At 35.0% G+C, this 24,681-nt stretch overlaps 1 protein-coding gene across 1 annotated transcript; it reads right to left on the bottom strand.

Moving 5' to 3' along the window:
• Positions 1-3,641: 3,641 nt before the first annotated feature.
• LOC150095342 (astacin-like metalloprotease toxin 1) lies at positions 3,642-24,460 on the bottom strand. The gene is made up of 10 exons (XM_090410371.1): positions 24,396-24,460; positions 23,084-23,116; positions 19,569-19,609; positions 18,491-18,566; positions 17,791-17,911; positions 11,584-11,759; positions 8,107-8,334; positions 7,152-7,289; positions 5,119-5,363; positions 3,642-3,950 (listed from the first exon to the last, which is right to left on the bottom strand). Exons 1-10 carry the CDS (start codon positions 24,454-24,456, stop codon positions 3,867-3,869), a joined length of 1,203 nt encoding a protein of 400 aa, XP_090266497.1. The 5' UTR covers positions 24,457-24,460; the 3' UTR covers positions 3,642-3,866.
• Between the last annotated feature and the right edge of the window lie 221 nt (positions 24,461-24,681).

Below are 24,681 nucleotides of genomic sequence, written 5' to 3' on the forward strand. Positions count from 1 at the left end.
GATTACAAGATGTGTATTACATTGGTGGAACTGAACTCCTGGAAATAGACGAAGTTAATGATTTAGAGGTGGTGGTAGATAGATAGTTGAAGTTTAGAGGACATATTGCTGGGGTAGTTCATAAGATTACTTGGCTACTAAAGAACATACTAACAAATAAAGATAAGGAAGTTGTTATTCCTTTTTATAAGGCCTTGATACGTCTACATCTGGTTTACTGTGCTCAGATTTGGTCTTATTGGTTTTTTGGGGATGAGGGAAAGGTGAAGAAGATTCAGAGGTGAGCAGCCAAAATGGTGAGTGATCTATAGAATGAGGATAAATTGAGGGTGTGTATGGACTGCAGAAGTTGGTTGATAGGCGTGAAAAGCGGAGATATGATAGAAGCATTTAAGTTGTTTGAAATGCTTTACAGGATTAATTCAGAGGAAATGTTTCAGTACTTGGCTAGAGTGGGAAGAACAAGAGGTTATCCCTGAAATTTAAGTAAATGTGTGGTTAGTAGTGGCGTGAGGACTACATTTTTCGCTTGGAGAGTGGTGCATGAATGGAATAGGTTACCTGAATCATTTGTAAGTACTTTGTCTGTTAATGGGATCAAGTAGAGGTGTCATATAATAGATTGTGTGGATTGTTTGCATCATCCGCGATGAGTCTTTGGACGCATTGGAGGTGCCCCTAAAATAATAATAATAATATGGCTAAATTTCAAGAACTCTTAAAACCGTGTTGCATTACTTTGTAATATGAGCTCTTTTAGTTAAAGTTAGTTAAAGAATGCAAGCTACATTTATATTCTGGAGCTACAATATTTTTGCTGGGGTGTATAAAACTGTTTCACAAAAAACCACAGGATTGGAACGTGGAATGTTCGGAGCATGAACCAAGGGTAAGCTGGAGATAATAAAGATGGAAATGGAGCGCAAGAAGCTGGATATATTTGGAATAAGTGAACTTAGATGGACAGGAATGGGCCATTTTCAGTCAGGGAATTAATGGTGTATTACTCAGGACATGAGACAAGTCGAAAAAAATGGAGTATCTTTCTTACTCAGGAAAAAGATGGCTAGGTATGTATTGCGTTATTATCCAGTGAGTGACAGAATCATTTATCTCAGAGTGAGTGGACATCCAATAAATATGACCATCGTTCAGGTTTATGCACCTACTATAGAGGCATCAGAAGAAGACATTGAAGAATTTTATGGCAAGTTACAAGATGATAGCATGCAGCACCAAAGCGAGATTTATGGCTACTTATTGGAGATTGGAATGCAAAAGTGGGACAGACTGAGGAACAAGGAATAACAGGTCGTTTTGGTTTAGGTATTAGTAACACTGCAAGGAAGAGACTAATTGAGTTTTGTTCAGAGAATTCTTTATTTGTTGCTAACACCAGGTTTAAACAGCACAATAGAAGATTGTACATATGGATATCACCTGATGGACAACATAGAAATCAAATTGACTATATACTTACAAAGAAGATGGAGAAGTGCAATTCAGTCTGTCAAGACTTTTCCAAGTGCAGACTGTGGAAGAGACCATCAGTTATTAGTTGCTACGATACTTGTGAAACTACGGAAACTGAAAACAACACAAATCTCTATCAAATATGATCTTGGATACATACCAGCTGAATACAATATTAGCATACAGAACAGATTCAACACACTCAATTTGTGTGAGAGAGAACCAGATGAACTATGGGAAGAGATTAAAGATACAATTAAAACAGAAGTAAAGAAGAATATTCCAACAGTTTGTGAGAAGAAGTCCAAATGGCTGTCAGAAGATGCCATCAAAACTGCTCAGGAAAGGAGGAAAATGAAGGGCACAGGAAATTTGCAGGAAGTACGGCATTTGAATGCAGAGTTTCAACGACAAGCCAGAGGAGACAAGGAAAAATACTTTAACCAGGAATGCCAACAAATAGAAGACCAAAACAAGAAAGGAAAAACAAGAGATCTTTTCAAAAAGATCAGAGAACTAACAGGGAAGTTTAGTGCCAAGATGACAGTATTGAAAAGTAAACACAAAGGATATCTTACAGAAGCTTCAGACATCAAAGAAAGGTGGAAAGAGTATACAGAAGCCCTTTACAGAATGGACTCCAAAATTACTGAGAAATTTGAAGAGCAGGATTATACACAGGAGCCAGTACCACTGGAGAGTGAAGTGAGATGGGCACTGCAACGGCTCTCCAGAAAGAAAGCACCAGGAGGAGATGGAATACCCATTGAGCTGCTCAAAGCCCTGGGAGAAGAGGCAGTGAAATTTTTAACAGCTCTATGTCAGCGAATTTCGATCAACTACATGGCCTAGGGAATGGAAAAAATCAGTTTATATACCTTTATTGAAGAAAGGCGATGATGCAAGAGAGTGCGAAAATTACAGAACTATAGCACTGATTTCTCATGCAAGTAAAGTCTTACTTAAGATCATTCAGAAAAGACTGGAACCATTCATGAAAAGAGAAATGCCAGATGAACAGGCAGGATTTCGAAAAGGCAGAGGAACGAGAGATCAAATCGCCAATGTGAGATGGATAATAGAAAGAGCACAGGAATATCAAAAGAATGTCTACTTTTATTTCCTTGACTATAGCAAGGCTTTTGACTCTGTAGATCATGTGACACTGTGGAATGTGTTACGAACAATGGGAGTCCCAGAACATTTCATTATCCTTCTGAGGAATCTTTATTATGAACAAGAAGCTACTCCGAACGGATCTTGGAGAAACTGAGTATTTCACAATACGTAAAGGGGTGCGACAAGGATGTATTTTATCTTTGTACCTGTTTTACTTGTATAGCGAATACATTTTAAGAATGGCAAGGCTGGAGGAGTCTCCAGTTGGAATTAAAATTGGTGGAACAAATATTAATAATTTGAGGTATGCAGATGATATTACCTTGCTAGCAGAATCCAAAGAAGATTTGAAGGAACTTACTATGAAAGTTAAAGAAGAAAGTGCTAAATATGGTCTTAAACTTAACCTCAAAAAGAAAAAAGTTATGCAACATGCGAACTTAATGATTTTGAAGTAGTTAACAATTTTGTGTTCCTAGGATCCCGATTTGATAAAGATGGTTATTGTACCGAACAAGTTAGAAAAAGATTATTACTCGGAAAAACAGCAATGACAAATTTAAGCAAGATCTTTAAGGATAAAAATATTAGCCTCACAACAAAAATCAGAATCGTGAAAGCAATGGTATTCCCTGTGGTGCTGTATGGATGTGAAAGTTGGACCCTGAGAAAGATGAAACCATGGATTGCAAAGCAAACCAATAAATCAGTGATAGACAGAATAAAGCCAGATTGCTCCCTTGAAGCTATGATCATCAAGCAAAAATTGTCATACTTCGGACATATTATGCGAGCAAATGACAGTCTGGAGAAGATGATGATGCTTGCTAAAGTTGATGGAAGCAGGAGAAGAGGAAGACCAAGAATTAAATGGGTGGATGGAGTTAAAGAAGCAACTGGAGTGCACTTGGAGGTTCTGAACGACATGGTCAGGGACAGATCGGAATGGAGAGTGTATGTTCGTGGAGTCGCCAGGATCAAAAACGACTCGATGGATCATAACCACAACATAAAGCTGTTTAAATCGTTATAACTGAAAATCATTAAAATGACTGGTTTATAATTTATTTTCTCTTTGTCACAATACAATATCTGATATTTCAAATTTTATTGCAAAATTTTGCAGTTAATACAATTGTTATAGTTTCATTATTGTTTTATTATTATCTATGATGCATAACATTTCTTTATGAATTAGTTGATGCAATTCAAAAAGTTTTACAAACAGTATTTTAACAGGAAATAAAACTGATTACAAATATTACGTCTTCCTTTTAACAAGAATTAGGCTTTACAATGAAGTTGTCAATGACTGCTTCACCTGATCCTGGACCAGCTGCGAAGCCAGAAATACCAAACTGAAATAAAAAAAAAATAATCATTTTATTCTTTGAAAAATTTAAAAGAATCTTGCCATTTATGTTTGTTTAGAAATGTGTACTACTTTAATAGATTAGCGCATTTTCTTTCTCCTAGTAAATGATACGGTTTTTGCTATTCTTAATTTCATTCTAATGCCAAGGAGATGGATTGTCAGGCAATACCATTAGCTGTTTCCAAATAGCCCATGCATGCATTATTGTATGCTGTTCTTCAGTTTTTCGAATCCCCCCTTTTCCAGTCACAAAATGGCATACGAATTGCATAAACCTTTGGGGAAGCGAACTGCATCCCAAATTAGGCATTACGATTTATTATTATTATTTTTATTATTATAATAACTAGTGTAATTGAGTGTTTTCCTTAGGTTTATGTATATACAATTCCTCAGTAAATTCGCAAATTTAATTAAATCAAATCTCACACTTCAAGATGTTGGACCGTCAATACACTACATAACTGAATTCAATTAGATGCAGGGAATATACTAAGAATGAGTGAATTTTCTTTGTGTCAAATCAGAAACGATTATCTACAAAATTATAACTTAAAAAGAAAGTATACAGCACCCTCTAGCGCTAATATTTTGGAAATCAATTGCGAGCTGATCTTCACATTCATCACAGCTGGAAAATTAGTGCGATCGTTAGAGGGAAATGCAGTGGCGAAAGCAACAAAGATAAAGCAGAACAACTGCCTTCATCTCATGTTTCTTATCCTAATTAATATTACTGTGTGAAGTCATGTGAACATGATGGATTTTATTGAGTTGCAGATTTAAAATTCTGTGTTTCCAATAGAGAAAGCCTCACTTATCTACGCTAGCGATTGACAACACGGAAAATGGCTGAAAAAACTGAAAAAAGACGTAAAATAAAAGTTTCTCTGGTTTGTGACCAGAATCAAACTTTGAAAGTCTACCTATAACAGACCTTAAACAGTATTGAGCATCACCATGGGACTTCGCCAGCAACTTCAGAAAGTTAATTTTTATTCCATTCGCCACTGTGTCGTTTCTAGTTAAATATTAGTTCAGATCAAATGAATGTAACAAAACCATGTATTGCATATGTACGCATCTGGGAACAATAAAGATGTTTGGTAAGAACTGCATAAGCGGGATGCCGGCTCATTAAAAAGTCTTACCGTAATTTCGTCGAATCCAGCATCGAACGCTTGTTGAAAAGTCTTCCAGGTTCCTCCTGTGTGCTGAGCCTGTATGACTTCATAACCATTCGGATCGTAAACAAGGGCAGAAACATACCATGGACCAGTTGTGTATATATCAAGAGACACGCACATCCTTCTCGGCTTTTGAATTCTAAATGTGCGGCTCCAGAGCCATCCCTTGTTGTTAGGAGAGGTTCGGCTGTGCAGAGACATGAAGAATCCTGTAAAAAAAATAAATAAATAAAAAATAAAAAAAAAAAAAAAAATGTATTACTGTATATTATTAACGCAGAGTTGTTCAAGAAGCTTATATCAATTGGTATCTCCTACGTTACTATGGAAACAGATTGAGAATTTTTCTTGTATTTAGAGAATAAGCACTAGACAGCTCTACATCTACCTGGATGATTGTTAAGAGATGTAAAAGCCCTTCGCCGTCGAATTCATCGTGAGGGTCAAGCTATTATTGAACATATATGCCATTCTGGTGAATGCATCAAAGATAACACCTATCTATACAATATAATGCAATAGAATATCATGAAAAAGATATTCCATAGTAACTTCCGTCACTGTGCTTTGCAGTTGGAGCAGCGAAGACTCACCAGAAATATGTCTGAGGCAGTAGATGTAAACTTTTCTATTAGATGGAAATCATGGGTAATAATATTCATTAAAGCTTATGGTTATGAGTTGAGTTTGTTAGCAGCAAATCATCTGTGAATTTCCTGTTTACATACGCAGTCGTTCTGTACATATAACAGACGTTATTTATTTTTTGAAAAGAACTTGCAACTGGTGGCAGTTTAGCGTATATAGACGAAGTACTCACTGTGTAGTGCCATTTCTGCTGGTTCGCAAGTTAGAATTCAGTATTTTCCAGGTATGTGAAAATTGTTTTTAAGTGTTTGTAATCTTAAACTGCAATAACTGTTGAGTAAACGAATGTTCTACTTAACACAGTAATTATCCTAAGATAAATATACATTGCCAAGCACAATGCAATAACACGAATATTATGAAGACTGAAAAAGCTTCTCATATACTGTGAAGTATACGAAGAAACTTTTAAAATGTTAATTATTATTGGAAATAAAAGGATAAATCAAAAGTGAAACTCCCCCCCCTCATTATTGTGGGGGAAATTCAATGATATTCAACAATATTATTGTTGAATATCATACTTCAAACTTATTGAGAGGTTTTTTTATTTAGCCTTTTTCGAACTGTTTCACGAAATTTTTTTATCGCCGCTCTATTACAAAATTACCAAGTGTTCGTGAGGTCATTGCCGAATAATTTTACCACCTTGTCACTTGTGAAATATTGGACAGCAAGGTCATTTTTATCGACTAAAAAGCTACAAGTCGCAGAAAGTAGAGTCAGACCTATAAAGGACATCCGATCCCCAGAGATCGGAGTTGTCTTTGAACTATATTAGTTTTAACTTGTGAGGCCATGTGATCATGAACCAGGGACATTTATAATGTAACAAATGCAAATGTTTCCTTTGTACAGTAGGACTCAAAGGTTGTGATGATTGACGATATGATTGGTCATACCGACAGTGAGGCTCAGAAAGTTTTTTTATTCATCTGCTCCCCCACCTTATTGTAATGCAAGCAGTCATGAATTAAATAATAAATATTTTCTTACGAAATACGAGACAGGATTGTCTTTGATTTTTAACTTTAATATATCCTTGGTTTACGACCGTCTGTCTTAAATGACAATCCTTATAGTAATGTTATCGAGAATGGTTGAACTTCTCGGCCAACCAACCTTCCCACACCACTGATACATGAGGGGGGGGAGGGACAATTCTAAATCAAACAGTCTGCAAACAGGTCTGTAGAGAAAACTTTATAAAAGTTTTTTATGCGTCAAAGAAATAATTTTTTTTTCTGGTTTAATTTTCGTTTCATGCACCTGAAAAGTAAATATCTCAGATTTTCACATTTCTACGCATTTATGAGGAAGTTCATCTTTCTTATTCAAACAGAACTTACCAGTTCTTCCACCTACTGTTTGGTGAGTTCTTGTCCAATGATCGTTGTTCCTATCTTCAATATTTTTAAATTCGCACTCATCAGTTTCGAAAGTACAAGTATACGTAGTAACAGGAGGTGGTGGAGGTTTTACATATCCTGAAATTGAAAACTTCGTTATTTCAACCATCAACGACTAAAAAGACAAAATGTATATTTTGTAAAATAATAACTTGAATACACATTTTTTATGTTACGGTTGCAGACTCATAGTAGATCATTGGAAACTTCAAGATGGTATCTGTCTTGAAATAGCTAAGGTTCTACCCACCGCCTTTACTGGGAAAACGTGAATCAAATCTGCTATAACATGTAAATTAAATTATCGACGTTTAGGAGAAATTGAATAGATCATCCATTGCTGTTAGTACATCTGAATGGGAAAATTATCGGAAAAGTTATCAAACAAAACCTCCATATTCATTTCATAAGCATTACACAAAATGGACATATTAATTTCACAAATGATTTTAGGTATATCTCTCGAATTTCGACAACATTAAAACTTGGGTTGTTTTTCTTGCACAGACAAACCGACCTAGACACACATACATACAATTAATAAACAATATGCATTTGATGATGTACTATGGAGTCAGGTGGATCGTGTGGTGTAATATAAAATGTCCCCTGTTGTAGAGTTATAAATTTTAGAGAAATATAAATAATAATAATGAAATAATATCTAAAAAAATTCCTTATTTCAGGAACATAATTTTGTGTCACTGAAATAAAATGTGTTTATAGCACAGCGTGCAGTCGGACTATTTTGCTAATATCTGAATTTTATTGACAAACACAACATGGATTACACATAGTTAAAGACACTTTGCTCTCTCATTCTCAAAAGATCCACAAGCAGTTAGGATAGCTTTAATTTTAATAATTTAATTAAATATACAGGAGACTCACTTACCAGGACACTTGTACAACTTATTGATTCGTCTTATATCACTTGGTGTCATATCGTCGTTCTGTCCTATTGGGGGAAGTTTCACTCCAGCCTGTTTTGGTACCATTGTTTTGGAAACTCCATCTTTAGAGAATGAATACTCATCGTAAATCATAATGGAATAGTAGTCAAATGGTTCTCCAAGGAGATTGTTTTCATAGTTAAGAAGCCTATCAAAGGCGAACTTTTTGTCTGTAGGAGAGACAACACTATATTAACATGAAACAAAATCCGAATGAAGTTCTAATGCATATATTTCTTTATGAACATTTTATTGGTCTAATATGATTAGTACACTGTTTTTTTTTTATGTAACACTTCAGTAAACATGGTTTGGCAAATTATTACAATTAGCAAAGAGCAAGTCAAACATCCAATATTCAGAAAATACAATATTTAAAAATTAATAATCAGTATGGAAGTTGGAGTTTTGTCAAATGTTTTGTCAACATTAAAACTGTCCTTCTCCTTTGGAGAGTTTAAAGAAACAAAACACCTTTACTATAAGTACTGTATTTGGTAGATTTTTTCCAAGCTATATATGACTTCCATCCACTGAACGCTGTATACTTGTAAACGCTGTATAGTCCATCAGTGCCGAGGTTTGTTGCGTTTTTAGTTTTATCATGAAATTTAAATAATTTAACATGCAACTATTGATGTAAAGAGACGAATATTGTGGAACAAATAAAAAAAATCACGCTTGTTTCTTGCAATATGCGAAATACTTGGTCATGTACGTCACCAAGCGTTCTAGTCAACTATTTAAGAATGCTGCTAGGCAGTAATCATTAATAGTGTTGATCACAATGGAAAAAAACAAAGGATCTTTCGGAATTCGATAAACGGCTAATTGTGGGTGTCTGTCTGGCTGGAGTCACGATTTTGAAAACAGAGCTGACTGGTTTCTCAAAAGGTGAGATATGCCGGGTGTATAATCAATGGGAAAATAACACGTTGCTTGTCTAAAAGGCGTAGCGGTGGTCCTAAGAGTATTCAGGAACGAGATTGCCGTTGCCTTGGTCAGACGAGTCACGGTACACCTTGTTTTGTACCGACAGTAGGCAGAGAGTTTGTCTAGATCCTCATGAAGTAACGAACCCAGCTTGCCTTGTTAACATAACTCAAGGTTCTGGAGGTGATTTCATGGTGTGAGGTATGTTTTGTTTGGTACAGAGCGGGTCTCCTGATATTGTTGGAAGGTGGGATGTCCTCCAAGGAATATCAGAACATTGTTCCCAATCGAGTCCATCCTGTAATGTTAACTTTTATCCAGCAGGTGATGGTTGTTTCATGGACGACAATGCTACTATTCATCGCGCCAGAATCGTTCAGCAGTGCTTCAGCGAGAATGACAGCGACTTTCACTCGCTACCACAAAACCTGGATCTGACCCCCATTGAGAATGTATATGACATGCTAGAAAAACAAATCTGGGAGCGAAGTTCTCTTCCTTTAAATCTGAGCCAGTTAAAGGACTGTTGAATCAGGTGAACAACTGGTATGCTCTAGACCAAGGGTTCTCAACCTTTTCCAGTGGCGTACCACTATATTTAATTCAAGATATTAGATGTGCCAGTAAGGCAGCGGCTCACGTACCACCAGTGGTACGCGTACCATAGGTTGAGAATCCCTGCTCTAGATGCAATCCATCACCTTGTGAAAGTATATGCAAACCGGAAAGTCCTCTTACGTCAAACCTGACCAGTTAAAGGACAGTGTGGTGAACGGCCAGTATGTTGCAGGCATAGATTCAATCCAACACCTTGTGGAATTTATGTCAAACCGCATATGTGCTGTAATTCGAGCTAAAGGAGGTCCGACACGGTATTAAATAAAAATTTCTAATTCAGTAGCCGGTATGTGTAGGATCGGTAGAAGACAGTAGTAGTAGTAGTTCTGTCCAGTAGCTCAAGTAGAGGACAGATGCTATTAATTAACTAAGTCAGATAATTCAAAAGTAGTAGAGCTTAGTAGGTAATGGAGCTATCTCCGACCGGGGACTAAGTTGAAAGACTAATACATTTAATTAATACTGAAGAGTGATTCTAAAGGCATACTTGGTTGCGTATTTTTGGAAGACGAGGACGACAAAATATTTGGGGCCCAACTTGATTGGGCCGAGAACAAGGGGTAAAAGAATGGTGTCGACAATAATGCTTAAATAAGGAAAATGGTGAATCAAATAAAAAAAATTATAGACCATTTGATTAATCAATTGGAAGCTGAAAAAGAAAATTTCGAAAACTAAAAAAATTATTAAAACCAAGAATAAAAGAAGAAAAAAAGGAACAAAAATTAGTGAAATGTATACAGGTCTATTTAAAGAAGGTTTTATCTTGAAAATAATCTGATAAATTCTCTATGTGAATAGCACAGTCGCAAATTATATAAGAGGTAGAAGGTATGATGAAAGGCTCTATTACAACGCCCTTCATCTTCTATACATGTCAGTAACAAACGACTTTAACATTCGTCTGAGAAAGACTGTCGTATTTTCATGATGCAAGGATGGTGACGCGCATTACAACATGTGCAAACATTCTTCGCCATCTGGTATCAAACAGTATTTGCTACATAAAATAGTAACCTTAACAAAATAGTTTGTAACCTTTGTAATAATTAAAAAAAAATAATAACTCTAATACCATATATTCCCAAAGAAAGCAGATGGTGCTAGTTTCGCCCTAACTTTTTGAAGGCAAATGAGCAACCAGTTTTTATACTTTAATCTTCAATGACAGCTGAGCTCGAGATTATCAATGAATCAAGACTTTCTTGGACATACAATGCTGTCATCTCGTAGCCCTAAATCTAAATTATATGTTATATCTAAACAGTGATTTGTGGAATTATAAACCCCACTTTCCGCGTAAGGGGAAAACTTCACCGTGCCAAAAATCGGCTGACTTTGGTACTGGCATGTAGGATTTTTTCTTCCGGATTTCAAAATAGATTACTAACCTTGAAAAGACGCTTTTTAAAGATTCCATGTACTAAGAAGATATTACAAATAAAATTTTTGACTAATTCAGAGACGAAATCTTATTGTTGAGCAAGAAGGAATCATCAGTAACTAATAATATACTTCGCAACAGAGAATCCACGTTAAACTAAATTCGTCTACAATAACGCATGAAGGCGAACTTCTAATGTAGTAGCAGAAGGGGAAAACTGTTGTTTTAAAAAAATTGCAATAAATCCAAGCTACAAGCACTGAGAACTTTACTTCACTCCTGTTTGAATATTAGAGAAGGGAAAGGTTGAATATAAAATAATAAGAATTCCAATACAAAAATTGCATGCGCACTAGTATTGACTCTCCAGTGAATATTGTGGGTATATTAGTAGAAAATGTTGTTCACTTAACGCGAAATGAGAAACAGGAAAAGACGAATATTATAAAATAACTATAATAAACGCATAAAATCTATTATTCACCTTCTTCGATGTTATTCCAGAAAATATCAAGATAATCATCCCTATCTGAACGGTTCTGCTCATGATAGAAGCCCAAAGAGTGAAGAATTTCATGAATTGCGGTGCCTTTGTATTCACAGCCATCACCCAAAGAAATTACTTGTTCACCACCACTCATTCCAACCGGAGAATTGCAACTGAAAAAAAAAAAAAGTTTTAAAGAGTGAGTACTATTATTCATATGTCACCATATTTTAGATATTAAATGCATTGACAATACGTTACTAATCGTGAGATTATTTAATATTAAAAATGAGAAATGATAAGACATGAAAGTATCGCAAATACTTACATTTATTCAGAGCTTTGTCTTTTTTTTATGAACTAGCAAAGTTAAGTTATTAAATCGTTAGACAATTTACGATACACGTGAAGAAGGATCAAGAACATATTCACCTGACAAAGCTTAACTTAATGGAAATGCTGTTTAATGGTATGGAACTATCAAGATTATCATACCGAAATATTATTGCTTTCTATTTAACTACTATATCGCGAAGTATACTAATGTGGAAGAATAATAAAAGCAGAGTACAGCGCATCAAATATTTCTTTAAGATAAGGAACGATAGCGAAGTATTCGTTCCCATTCTTTAAAAATACTGCAAGAAATCTGGGCTATGTTAACAAATGTTTTTGTTTCTAGTTTCATGAAAAGCGTTAACAAAGTGATGTCTTCTTTTTCAGTCTGCAGGTTCCTTTAGTATTTTTGTCTTTGTACTGATGACTGTTTCTCGTTTTCGTCAAAAAATTTTCTAGAGGGATTTTTTATTTGATTAATTTATTAAATGTGTCGCATGTTATTTGCGGGTCATAGTCAAACATTTAAATCACTAGTTTAAATTAAAGGATTCAATCCTCTGACAAAGGGAAGCAGCTTTGTCAGTACTGGCACAAGGTTGAAGTCTCATGATGACGGTAAAGCTTGTGATTAGAACATTGCAGATGACAATACAGTTCATTGTGTACGTCTGTAATACTGCGGAGCAGAAAGCAAATGGAGAAACTACTGCTCTATTCTCTCCAGACTAACCACCATGGCGAGCAAATCTACACAGATGGTCCCGAGTTCCCGGCGTCCCTTAAATGGGACAAGTGTGTGAAGAATCTCCGGGCTCAAAATGGTGCGTTCACTAAAACTAGGAACTTGGAATGTCAGAACCCTGTCCGAAGCAGGTAAGCTAAGAAATGCTATTCAGGACATGAAAAGACTTGAAATTTAGATTTTAGGAATGAGTGAAGTTAGGTGGCCAAGATCAGGCAAAACTCAAGTTAATGACATGAAAATGTACCACTCTGGAAGTAGTGAAAACACCCATCAAAATGGAGTTGGAATAATATTAAACAAAGATGCCAATAAGTCACTATTGAGCTTCATCCTCTACTCAGATAGGATGATGTTATTAAAACTAAAAGGTCAACCACTAGATATTAATCTTATACAGGTCTATGCCCCTACTGCTAACAAGAGTGATACCCAGATCGAAGAATTTTATGACCAATTAAAAGAACTGGTGAAAAACACACACACACAAAAAAAAACATGATATATTAACATCGTCATGGGTGATTTCAATGCTAAAGTTGGGAAAGGTAGAAGTGGAGATATAGTTGGCGAACATGGACTGGGATCAAGAGAGAAGACCGTTTTATTCAATGCTACCAAGAAGAGGAGCTAATAGTCACAAATACATGGTTTAAGCTATCATCCCGAAGGCTATATTCTTGGCGATCACCACAAGATAATAATACAAATATAGTCAGAAACCAAATTGATTACTTGCTAATTAATCAACGATTTCGAAGTTCCATAAAGAGCACAAAAACTTATCCTAGTGCGGATATTGCTTCTGATCATAATCTACTGGTGACAGTGTTAAAAACTAGACTGAAAGACTCAAAGTCCAACAAAATATAAAGAGGTTCAAAAATTATTAAAGGCGAGATCAAAGAATCAAAATAAATCTGGATGAATGAAAAATGTAAAGAAATTGAAATTCTAGAAGAAAAGCATGACAGTTTTAATCTACACAGAAAGCTGAAAGAGACCACAGGTATATTTAAGAAAAAACAACTATGTGTCCTTCGAAACAAAGAGGGAGAAATAATATCAGAAAAAGATGACAAAATACAAGAATGGGTGAAATATGTAGAAGAACTCTTTTCTGATAACAGACAGAACCCAGAAAATACTTATGAACAGATGGACGGTCCATGCATTCCAAGATCAGAGGTAGAATGTGCGCTGAACTCAGCTAAAAATGGTAAAGCCTTAAGCCCTGATAGAATACCAGCAGAAATAGTAAAGTTATTAGAAGGTGACAACATTGCTATATTAGTAAAGCTATTTAATAAGGTCTGCGATACAGGCATATTCCCACAAGACTGGTTACAGTCGACCTTCATCATGCTACCTAATAAAGCAAATGTGAAAACTTGTAATGACTAGAGAATGATCAGCCTAATGAGTCATATTCTCAAAATGTTCCTGAAAATAATTCAAAAAAGAATATACAGAAAATGTGAAGACACCATCAGTGATACCCAGTTTGGCTTCAGGAATGATGATGAGGCTAAATAGAAAAAGGTAAAAAAAGTCCTTAATTATACTGCAGAACATGCTTCAGAATATGCTAAAAGAAAGAAAGAAGAATGGTTATCGATGAAAACTTGGAGACTAGTGGATGAAAGGAAAAAAATAAAGCTGATATTATGTGCAATAAATACTCCCCAAAAGGAAAAAAATGAACTTAAAGACAAATATAAGATTCTAAATAAAAAGGTTAAGAGAAGTGCTGGAAAAGATAAACGGCAAAGGTTTGAAGAACCATTGCCGTTTATCTTTTCATCTCGTTTATCATCGAGGGCACAGCAAGCTGCAGTATTATAAAAAAGGCTTTCTGGAGAAGTCATGCAGGACATGCAAAAGAATGTCCCAGTGAAGGCTCTCAATGGAAAAATTCTAGTGTCAACAGAAGAGCAATTGGAAAGGTGGAGACAACATTTTACTCAAATCTCAAACAATAGCAGTGATAGAATACATAAATAAAAAAGGAGTAGATGAATTAAAACTTGATACCAGCCTACCATCTAAATTGGAGATAAAAAAGAGCTACTAAAGAAATGAAAAATGGAAATAGTGACAGGACATGATGGCATCCTGGAAGAGGCTCTAAAATCTGACACGATAACAACCACAGATATGCTCTGTCCACTAATCGAAGATGCTAGGAAAAAGAGATATTCCCACTGGAGTACAGGAATAATAGTAAAATTACCAAAGAAAGCAGATTTAGGAAAGTAAATTGGAATAATTGGAAGTGCATAAACCTGCTATGTGTCACTAGGAAAAGTTTCTACAGAATTATTCTTACGAGAATCTTTAATAGTATAGATAAGGGCATGAGAAGAGAGCAGGCTGGTTTTAGGCTAAATAGATCATTTATAGACCACAACACCTTAAGAATAATAATCGAACAGTCGAGTGGATTTAACTCTTCTTTATATTTGCTGTTTGTGTATTATGAAAAAAGCCTTCAATGCCAGAGATTGTGTGTGGAATGCACTTCAAAACGAAGGAGTGACACAGAAGATAATAAACCTCATACAGGAAGGATATAACAAATTTCAATGCCAGGTGCTGCATTGGATATCTGTCACAACCTTTTCAAACTGTATCTGGAGTGCGACAAGGATGTCTGCTATCTTCCTTATTATTTATATTGGTGCTAAATCAAGTTCTATAATAAATTTAGTTTAATCCTTTATCCAAGTATAAGCAAACAGAGTTTGCGCCCTTAATGCATAGAATTATACATGACTGCAAGGAGGTGTGCTTTGCATTATGGTATATACTAAGACAAGGAGTGATGAGAGCTTGGTCTGCCTTTACCACGAATTGCCTCAGTCCTGAAGATACTTCAGGTGCAAACTTTGTTTGCTTACACTTGGATAAAGGATTAAACTAAATTTATTATAGTCTAACCAAGTGGGAAAAAAAAACTTCCAAGATCTTTCTCTAAATTCAGGGTAATTTAATAATTAGGTGAGACACCTTTTGGCAACTCGTAAGGGTAAATATGACTTCTCCATTGCTTACACCTTAGTATCACCACCTCTGGGTCTTTCTGCCACTGACGAGACCTAATTAAAGGTCGAAACCGGTCAGGGGTGGCCCTTCCCTTAATGCATAGCATTATACATGTCTGCAAGGAGATGTGTTTTGCATTATGGGAGATACTAAGACAAGTAGTGATGAGAGCTTGGTCCACCTTTACCACGAGTTGCCTCAGCCCTAAAGATACTTCATCCGCAAGCTTTGTTTGCTTACACTTGGAGAAAGGATTAAAGCAAAAGAGATTGTCGAACTAATGAGTGCCCATTTTGTTAAAAGCTATCAGCCTTATGTACAGTAACGTACAGCTCAATATTACCTCTACACTGGGAGAAGAAGCTCAAGTGCACGAGAAGGAGTTTCTAGATCTGATGCATAATCTAGATAAAAATTTAGCAATAGGGACAAATGGGATGTCAGTACGTATGCTAAAGGAATGTTCAATTGAACTGATAGATCGTTGACATGTTTGTATAAAGCCTGTGTAGCTCAGTGGATGTAGAGTTTACACATGGCGACGCTTGGACGCACAAAGGAAGACCTGATTTCAAATCTAGTCGGAGACTAGGGAAAATTTTTATAAGCCTTTTTTCGACCGGTTCCCGAGTTAGTCGATCTCTGGATGGCAAGCGGATTTTTTTATCCCGAAAACACAAGAAAATTGACTGTAGAACCCACACTATTTCAGACATTAAATATATTGTGTTATGATTAAGGATCACGAGATGGCGGCAATTGTTGAAACGTCTCTTCACTGCGTGTCGCTTAATTAGTGGTAGCGTTGGGCCAGCTATTTCTGATTGGGTATCAGTGGAAACTGAACTGCCCACCCAGTCTCCGAAAGTTAGATAGGGCTAAAACGGCCGTGCCTACTCCCTATACGGGAGTAGGTGAGGCCGTTTCTTTCCATTCCTATGGAATCATAGGGATGGAAAGAATGCATGATAATTCCATGGCATACGGTGGTGCAACGACTGGTGTACTAACTATTGACCTATCAAAATCTCCGGAGTGACTGAAGATTTTAGACAGGTTGGTAAAAAACTGGCATACAGAAATGGATTGACAAAGAAAGCATCACATAAAAAACAAACAAACAAAAACTTAGCCTTAGTTACTTCGATTGTCATTCATAACAAGTCAATCTCTGTATTAAGCCGGAAATAAATATGACTATATCGTAGTGTCAGCATACACTGCCGAAGTATAACAGAAAAAAAATTCAACTAACGAACAGTTGGTTAGTTGAAAGGAAGGTCAGATAAAAATCAATTTTCGTGGGGAGAATAGCCTCTCCAAAATTTTAATTCGAAGGACGACTTTGTTTTTTTATTAATTGCAGATTTTATTTTTCTTTTATTCAAAAACAAATCTTTAATGTTTTTTAAGTTCTTATGTAGAGTTGACGTTGTTCTTTTTACAGTGCCTTTTGGTTAGAAAGATCTGGGTCCTGTCCATTTAGGACGGGAACAACCCTAAAGGCTTTTCATTTAAAGATGAGTTAGCCAATCTCATATAAGGGGGAAGGTTTTCTTCCATGAAACTCCGGTTTTCATCCGCATTTATAGACAATACACCGCCTTCGAGCGTTAGTTGCTTCGATCGTAATTTCAAACAATAGCAACTTATTGATTACATTAAACATCTGGTTGTTGTTTCAAATAACCAGATGTTTTAATGTTTTTCATTATTTTAATTGTAATATAAATATGTTTTTGTTATTATTTTATTCAATTCTTATAAAAACAAAAATGAAGCGCTGAAAACGCACTGTTAGGGACTATTACTAGGAGGAGAAGAAAATAATGTAAAAATAATAATAATTAAAAAATTAAAAATAAAAAAAGGCCTAATACTGAAAAATATATTCGGCTCAAAAATATATTACCTCCGAAAAATGTACTTCGATTAATTACAAGAAGAAAGTTGAGAGAGAGAGAGAGAGAGAGAGAGAGAGAAGCATGGTAAAGGAATTCACAATAGCAACTGGGCTATCCAAATGATTCTGAAGTATTTAACATTGAATGTGAGAGAATTTTAATATTCTAACTTACCCCGAAAGATACTTTATATGAATGTAGTTCCAATGTTTGCTCGGATCACGTTTCACAAATCTCAAACAGGTGTTGTCCTCAATATCTTTTATCGCTCGAAGTATGATATTTTGGATGTTCACTGCAAATTTAGAACAATGTATTGTTAAAAATCAATCAAGTAGATAAATTCAGAATTACTTATATAGATTAATATATACACTATATTGTTAAAAGTATTTGGACACCTTCGTGTCATACAAATTTAGAATTCTGCCATATGCAAATATTCAGGAAATGTCTGCGTAAGTCTGGTAATAAAAGGTGGATGTGCTGCATGTTTTGCACTGTATTCGATGTCAAGATGCCGCGTTCAGATAAACTGACAAACTTCCAACGTGCGATGGTAGTTGGGTGTCACATCAGTAGTCTTTCTGTCCATGGAATGATGCAGCCCTGCCGAAACTGTTTCCTCTACAGTCTCTAGATCCAGACACGACCATAAAACATTTGGAAGCGTGATTCGCCACTCCACGGAACCATTTTCCAATCATCTACGGTCCACGAACGGCGTGAAAGACAGCAGTCCAAATGTCGTTTGGTGTTGAGGGAGGATGGGTGATGTGTGCCACACAGAGTGATCTCTGTTTTTAAAATGGATGAATAAATTTTAGCTCACGCAGTTGTTATTAAATGTAGAATTATAAAGGGATTCACTTACTTCGGCTGCTGTGAATAACGTATGGAATTTCATCCTTTGGCCACAGTCGAGCATCGCTTACAATGCCGTTTCTGTCCTAAATATAAAATAGGTTCATTCATTATTTATTATAAGGCAACAGGAAAGTCAAATTGAAGGATTTAAGCCCTAATTAACATTTATGGATTAAATCAAGTCCATGCATAGAATTTTAGTTCAGTTTATTTTAGGTAAACTAACATATGGAATTGAATTACTTTAATTACATATTTTTTTATTTTATTTTCTTTCTTTTTATTTAAACCTAGTAATTGCTCAATTTTCAAGTATGACAACTTTAAAAGAATAATTAATTATTTTTCTTGTGTCATTTCCAAACAACACATCAAAGCCAAACATTTTCTTTTAAAAATTATCGAACAATTTTTAATTATGCAGAACTTTTACACTACTGGAAATGAGATTGTCTTCCAGTGAATGATTTCTTTTCTTTTTTTTTTTTTTAACCTGGACACCCTTATGATTTAAAAGAAAAAACACAAAATGCTGCTCGAATAGCCTACGGATCCCATGTCGTGACAAATGGAGAGAATGCAAAATTTAGTGATGGTTGGTTAAACGATTCTTATGAGTTAAAACCTACATAAAAAAGAGGGTGGCATAAGTACTTCAACACTTTTTGGTTTACAGTCTTCATCTTTGAATGAGGATATCTGTACAAAATTTGGTGATGATAGATCCAAAAATTCTTAAGGTAAACATAACTCGGGACTGCCCAAAGAAACCATCAAAATGTGAGACCAAATATAGCCCCAGTCCCTATCTGAACAAGAAATCAATGCAAAATATGATCTTAAAGGCATATATATTCGAATTGTAAAACCAAACATGATATCATGTATGTAATTTTTATTCTTATTATTTTATGATTTATCAGATAAATTAAACTGATTATGTCATCTTTGAAGCATACAAACAAACAAAACATGTTATCGAAATTTATCTATTATATAATTTAAATGAGCGTACATATCTAAAATTGAACTTTTTCAAACTAACATTGTACAACTGATAACTATATGCTCCATAAATACTTTACCTGATCCCATTTAACACCAACCATATCTCCTCCAAATAAATCTGTAAAACAAAAAAAATTCAAAACTTTTAGTTGAGGAAATGGAATCCACCTTAATTACAGATTATGAGTATGAAATTTATTGATGTTATTAATTTTAAATATATGAGTTTCAAACTTATTTAGAAAAACATATGGCAAGAAGTTCAGAAAAACCACATCTTGAGCGAATACCAGTTTATCAAAACTGGAGTTCTTCAAGGCTCAGTTCTAGAACCTGTTTTAGATTATATTCTATTTCTGATCTATATAAACAATCTCTGGAATTGAAAGGGAACCTACTCATCTTCCCTGATGATAGGTCAATAGTTTTTCTCAAAAACGTGACATGCTAACTTTAAAGCGTAACATGGAATCTGATTTATTAAGCCTGCACACATGGTTCAGTGAAAACAAAATCAAAATTAACATTCAGAAAACTAAATTATCCTATTTGAACTAATGGGCAGAGAAGCAATCCCGACAATTAAATATTATATCCATTTCCGGCGACTCCAGAAGTGATTGCAGTTGTGAAACCATCCAGAGGATCCACACCCACTAGTATCTGGGCATACACGTGGATCATAATCTAAAATGGAAACTCATATCCAACCAGTTACAAACACACTAAGGTACACATTGTACAGATTGCATAATATTAAAGGCATAGCATCACCTAAATGTTTATCAGACTCTATATACACTTGTATAACCGGGCAGCAGAGAACATACAAAAATATCCGTGGCAAATTACAGACTACACAATAGAATATTTTAAAATCTTCAGTTCCTAATCTTCCTGCAGCTAACTTCATCCTCCTGAACATCAGGCAGATATGCATTTACAGCATGCTTATCTTCTTACATCGAAATTAACATTGGGTTAGCCTCGGTGGCTAGCACCGTACCCTAAGGCAGGATGGTCTACTTATCAAGGTACCTCAAGCCAAAAAAAAAAAGTATCCTGCGGCGCCATTTCGCATTCCTGGCACAAAGAATCTTTAAATCTCTTAATGGAGAGCTCAGAAATAAGAAAGTGGAAGCAACGTGAGAGAGAGAGAGGATTAAGACTATTTATTGGAGCCATAAATGACGATGAAACATTGATTAATTTTACCTAGATAAACACAAATGATGTTCAGACTATCTTGCGCAATGTAAATGTATATATTTATTATTATTAAATTACTATTCTCATTTGCAAAAATCATAGTTAAACGAAAATGCATGTAACCTAACCTGTATAGATATGTATTTGTACTCTCATCAGTAAAAAGTGTAGCGAACTAACATTTTGCGCTAAATGAAGGTATGGTATTATTTAATAAATACTTAGTTTTGTTTCTTAATTGTATAGACCAGTGGTTCTCAAACTTTTTTTGTCTGGCGGCACACTAAAATCAATAAATAAATTTCGCGGCACCCCTAGTATTATTTGCGTTTTATAGAGAGTAAAGTGCCGATTAATTGATTCTGAAAGAATCGCATATATAACCCATAAAAAATTGATATTACAGATACTAAAGATATGAAGGAAAGCGTGTTTAAAAGAAAACAGATTTTATTTAAACTAAATTGGTTTATTTTCAAACAACCCCAAAACATACAAAACAAAAGCTATTATAAAGGTTCAGATAATAAAATATGAACTTAATGTGAAATATGTGTCTGGTGTTGTTTGCATATTTCTTTGATATTAGGCCTTGTTTTTGAGAGACATATTCTCATCTCATTTTCAAGGGCCTTTAGTCTTTCTCTCTTCTTTGTTTTAATATTTACAAGTGCAGAAAAACCCAGTTCACACAAATAAGATGTAGAAAATTTCAATAAGATGTTAAGTGCTTTGAATCCTATATGGGGTACTCCTTCATAGTTGTTATCCAAAATGAATTCAGACACATTTCTGAATGCTTCAATCTCAACGTACGATCGTTACTTATATCAATTAATTCTTCGGCTTCTATAAGACTTAACTCACTCATTGCTGATGTTGACTCTACAAATGGATTTCGAATCCAATCGTATAAATTGACTAAAATGTCTGGAAAATAATGGTCAATTTTTTCTTCTAACGATGTTAAATGACTGTAAATAAGCTATTGCAGATCAGTGTTCTTACATTTTCTGGAGGCAACTTTAAGGAACATTTCTACATTGTTGGTGCTTAATTTTATCTTCCACATTTTTATTTTATCTTCAAAAGCTTTAATTTTATCTGTAGATGTCAAAATATTTGTCACACTGAACAGAGAAATACTAAAACAGACAGCAGGATACTAACCATTCATTAGTTCATTTTCCCCAGTATTTATGTGACGTCACATATCTACTTACTACGACACGCGGTGATCTAATGAAATCCCAGGATATAATATAAGAGTGATATAAAAAATGATAATTTTTACATACGCTTCATCCATTAAAATCAAAATATATAATTTTTTTTTGTTTTTGATTTAGTTATTTGTGGCAATTGAATATTTTGCTTTTTTCAAATAAACGATTCAAACTTTCGCGGGCCCCCTTGTGGCATACTTGCGGCACCCAGTTTGAGACCCACTGGTATAGACCATTTACTTGTGTGTGTAATTGAGAACCGTACTGAGGGTTATTTTAAAAACTCTACGGAAAGTATGATTTTGGCAAACAAAACCCTAACATAACACTCAGACCTTTAATGCATTATTCAATTTTTCTTTTTAAATTTCTTTATTTTTGTTATTATCTTATAACATTTATTTATTTTTGTGGTTTTGCGATTCCCTCACTCCTATTTGTCTCCCCTTTATTTACTAGATGCTCTAACTCCTCGAGATACCATGTATATAGTGAAAAAAAATTTTCCGGTATAAAAAAAAAAAAACTCTGAAGGCTCATATTAGTTTGAGGACACTGGATAGAGTTTAAAGTTTAAACCATTCAATATCTAATGCTGCAGGCGTCAATTGTTTTCCCAACTTTTTTTTCGTAAAAGATTTCTGTTGTTATCGAAAAATATTGCAGTTAGAATTGAAAAAATATTAAAAATTACAAGTTAGGCTTGTGTTAAAGATGTGTTAAAAAGATAACATATTTTTTAAAATGTGTTAAAAAGATAACATATTTTTTTAAACAGAAAAAAAAATCTGCCCATCCAATTTCTCAGTATTTCTATCTGGTGTAAGATCGCTATTAGAGTATATTTCATTAATGCGTAAATCACGTTATTATACAGTGTTATAAACATAACAGCATTTTTAATTTTGCAGCATTCACTTATCATAGTAGTTAATAATAAAATATACTGAGTTATTGATTTTTCTAGAGATATCAGCAAAGTCCAGAAGTATGCCCCCCTTCTGTTGCCATATCAAGTCGCTCCCAACAAGAGCACAGTTGTACTTTAAAGCAATAAACTTTCCATGTGCTCCGATTAATAAGAGAGAGAAGTGAATATAATTTTTTTTTTTCATTTTTAAAGGAAAAGGCCTCTTTTTTTAGGATAAAATACTTACGAGGATTTTCCATTGCCATTCGTCTCTTGGACTCTGAAAAGAAAATTATGTATATTATATTATAAAAAATAGCCATTAATTAATAAATACATAAATTTGCTTAAATTATGTAACATGCCATTCAAAACTTTCGGAAATAAGTACCTATACAATGAAAATGTAACAAATTCATTTCAAAATTCAATGATTAGGTGTATTCCTTAGAATTATCGCTGAGGATCGAAGTTACAATCTGATTATCTTAGTCACTACGCAGTTCGTGTCCAGTTCTTCACCCTTTTAAGAGGAAATAATCTTTCCTCGCGCGCGCGTGTGTGTGTGTGTGTTCACTGGACCGATTTGCCTGTTTTAAGGGATGGGAAAAACCCGACTTACCGGGAGAAAACCCTCCACCCCGTATGAGACTGGTTAACTCACCAGTCGAAAGAGACCAGATAAGGTTCTTCACATCACTGATGGGAATCGAACCCAGGTTTTTCCGACCAGGTTTTTCTTCGTCTATACTGACTGGGAATAAGATATCATATATATATATATATATGAATTAGTTTTCTGCTCAATATCATTTTCCTCTCTAACAGAATGACTAGTACAAAAACTTTCTCAATGAAAACTATCGTGCATCAGCACCAAATGGTTTGATTGTCTTGACGAAGGTCTGAAACAATATAACCTGGAATGTTACGTTACTAACTAGCATGACTCTTTTGATTTAGTGCACCAATTAATCTTTTTTTTTATTATTATTATTTAAATCATTTCAGAGAAACATCATTCTTGACTGTTCCTAAAATTCTGTCCCAGAAGTCATATCTCATCGTATACGGCGAAGGCTTAATAGGCTTTACAACGCATGGGAGACACCTATTCGATAATGAATTCAATCAATAGGTTAAAAATTACTGTTCTAGAGTCTCCCTAGCTCGGTCTGTATAAACGAGGCCCTTTGGTCGGAAAGACCTCGGTTTGATTCTCGTCAGTGACGTGAAAAAACCTTTATCTGGTCTAGTTCGACTAAAGGTGAGTTAGCCGGTTTCATACGGAGGTAGAGGGTTTTTCCCGGAAACTCGGGGTTTTCATACCTCAGAGCAAGCAAACCGGCCACGTGAACATACTCTGCTACAGTCAAAAATACGTCTCCCCCCCCCGCAGCGGCAGGCTGGTTGGGGGTTGTACTAACAAAGGAAAAGAAGAAAGTTAAAAACTGTTCTAAATAGTTTCTAAGAGAGAGGGGGGGGGGAGAATCCCAAAGAATGAATTTCATAATACAAATTTCAACTGAAATGCAAAGACATAAGAAAAGTATACCTACTCCATGATTCGCTTTCCGCACTGAAGCCGAGAACACACAAAAACAGCACAACTGGTAACATTTTGGAAAAATGTGACCCAATATTTCATTTTAGACATTTATAAAAAAGAAACAGAAGGGTTGTTTCTCACGGATTATGTGAATACAGATACTTACAAGATAACAAGTCTTAAGCTATCAGTATCAAAACTGACATGTGTTTCCATTCCAATCATTAAGAGATATCAATATCTCATAGAGATGCTATAAATACAACTCATTTTGTACTAATCTACACTTAATTAAT

This window comes from Typopeltis vanoorti, chromosome 20 (assembly GCF_054136105.1).
Source record: "Typopeltis vanoorti isolate ZY-2024b chromosome 20, IOZ_Tvanoo_1.0, whole genome shotgun sequence".
Lineage (NCBI taxonomy): Eukaryota > Metazoa > Arthropoda > Arachnida > Uropygi > Thelyphonidae > Typopeltis > Typopeltis vanoorti.

What these genes read in the sequence shown, in the direction of transcription:
- LOC150095342 (XM_090410371.1), bottom strand. Translation starts at nt 24,456, where the DNA reads ATGTTACCAGTTGTGCTGTTTTTGTGTGTTCTCGGCTTCAGTGCGGAA. An exon ending in TGCGGAAAGCGAATCATGGA is followed by an intron (nt 23,117 to 24,395) that starts GTAGGTATACTT and finishes TTTTCTTTTCAG; the next exon opens with AGTCCAAGAGACGAATGGCA. An exon ending in CTGGATTCGACGAAATTACG is followed by an intron (nt 3,951 to 5,118) that starts GTAAGACTTTTT and finishes TTTTTATTTCAG; the next exon opens with TTTGGTATTTCTGGCTTCGC.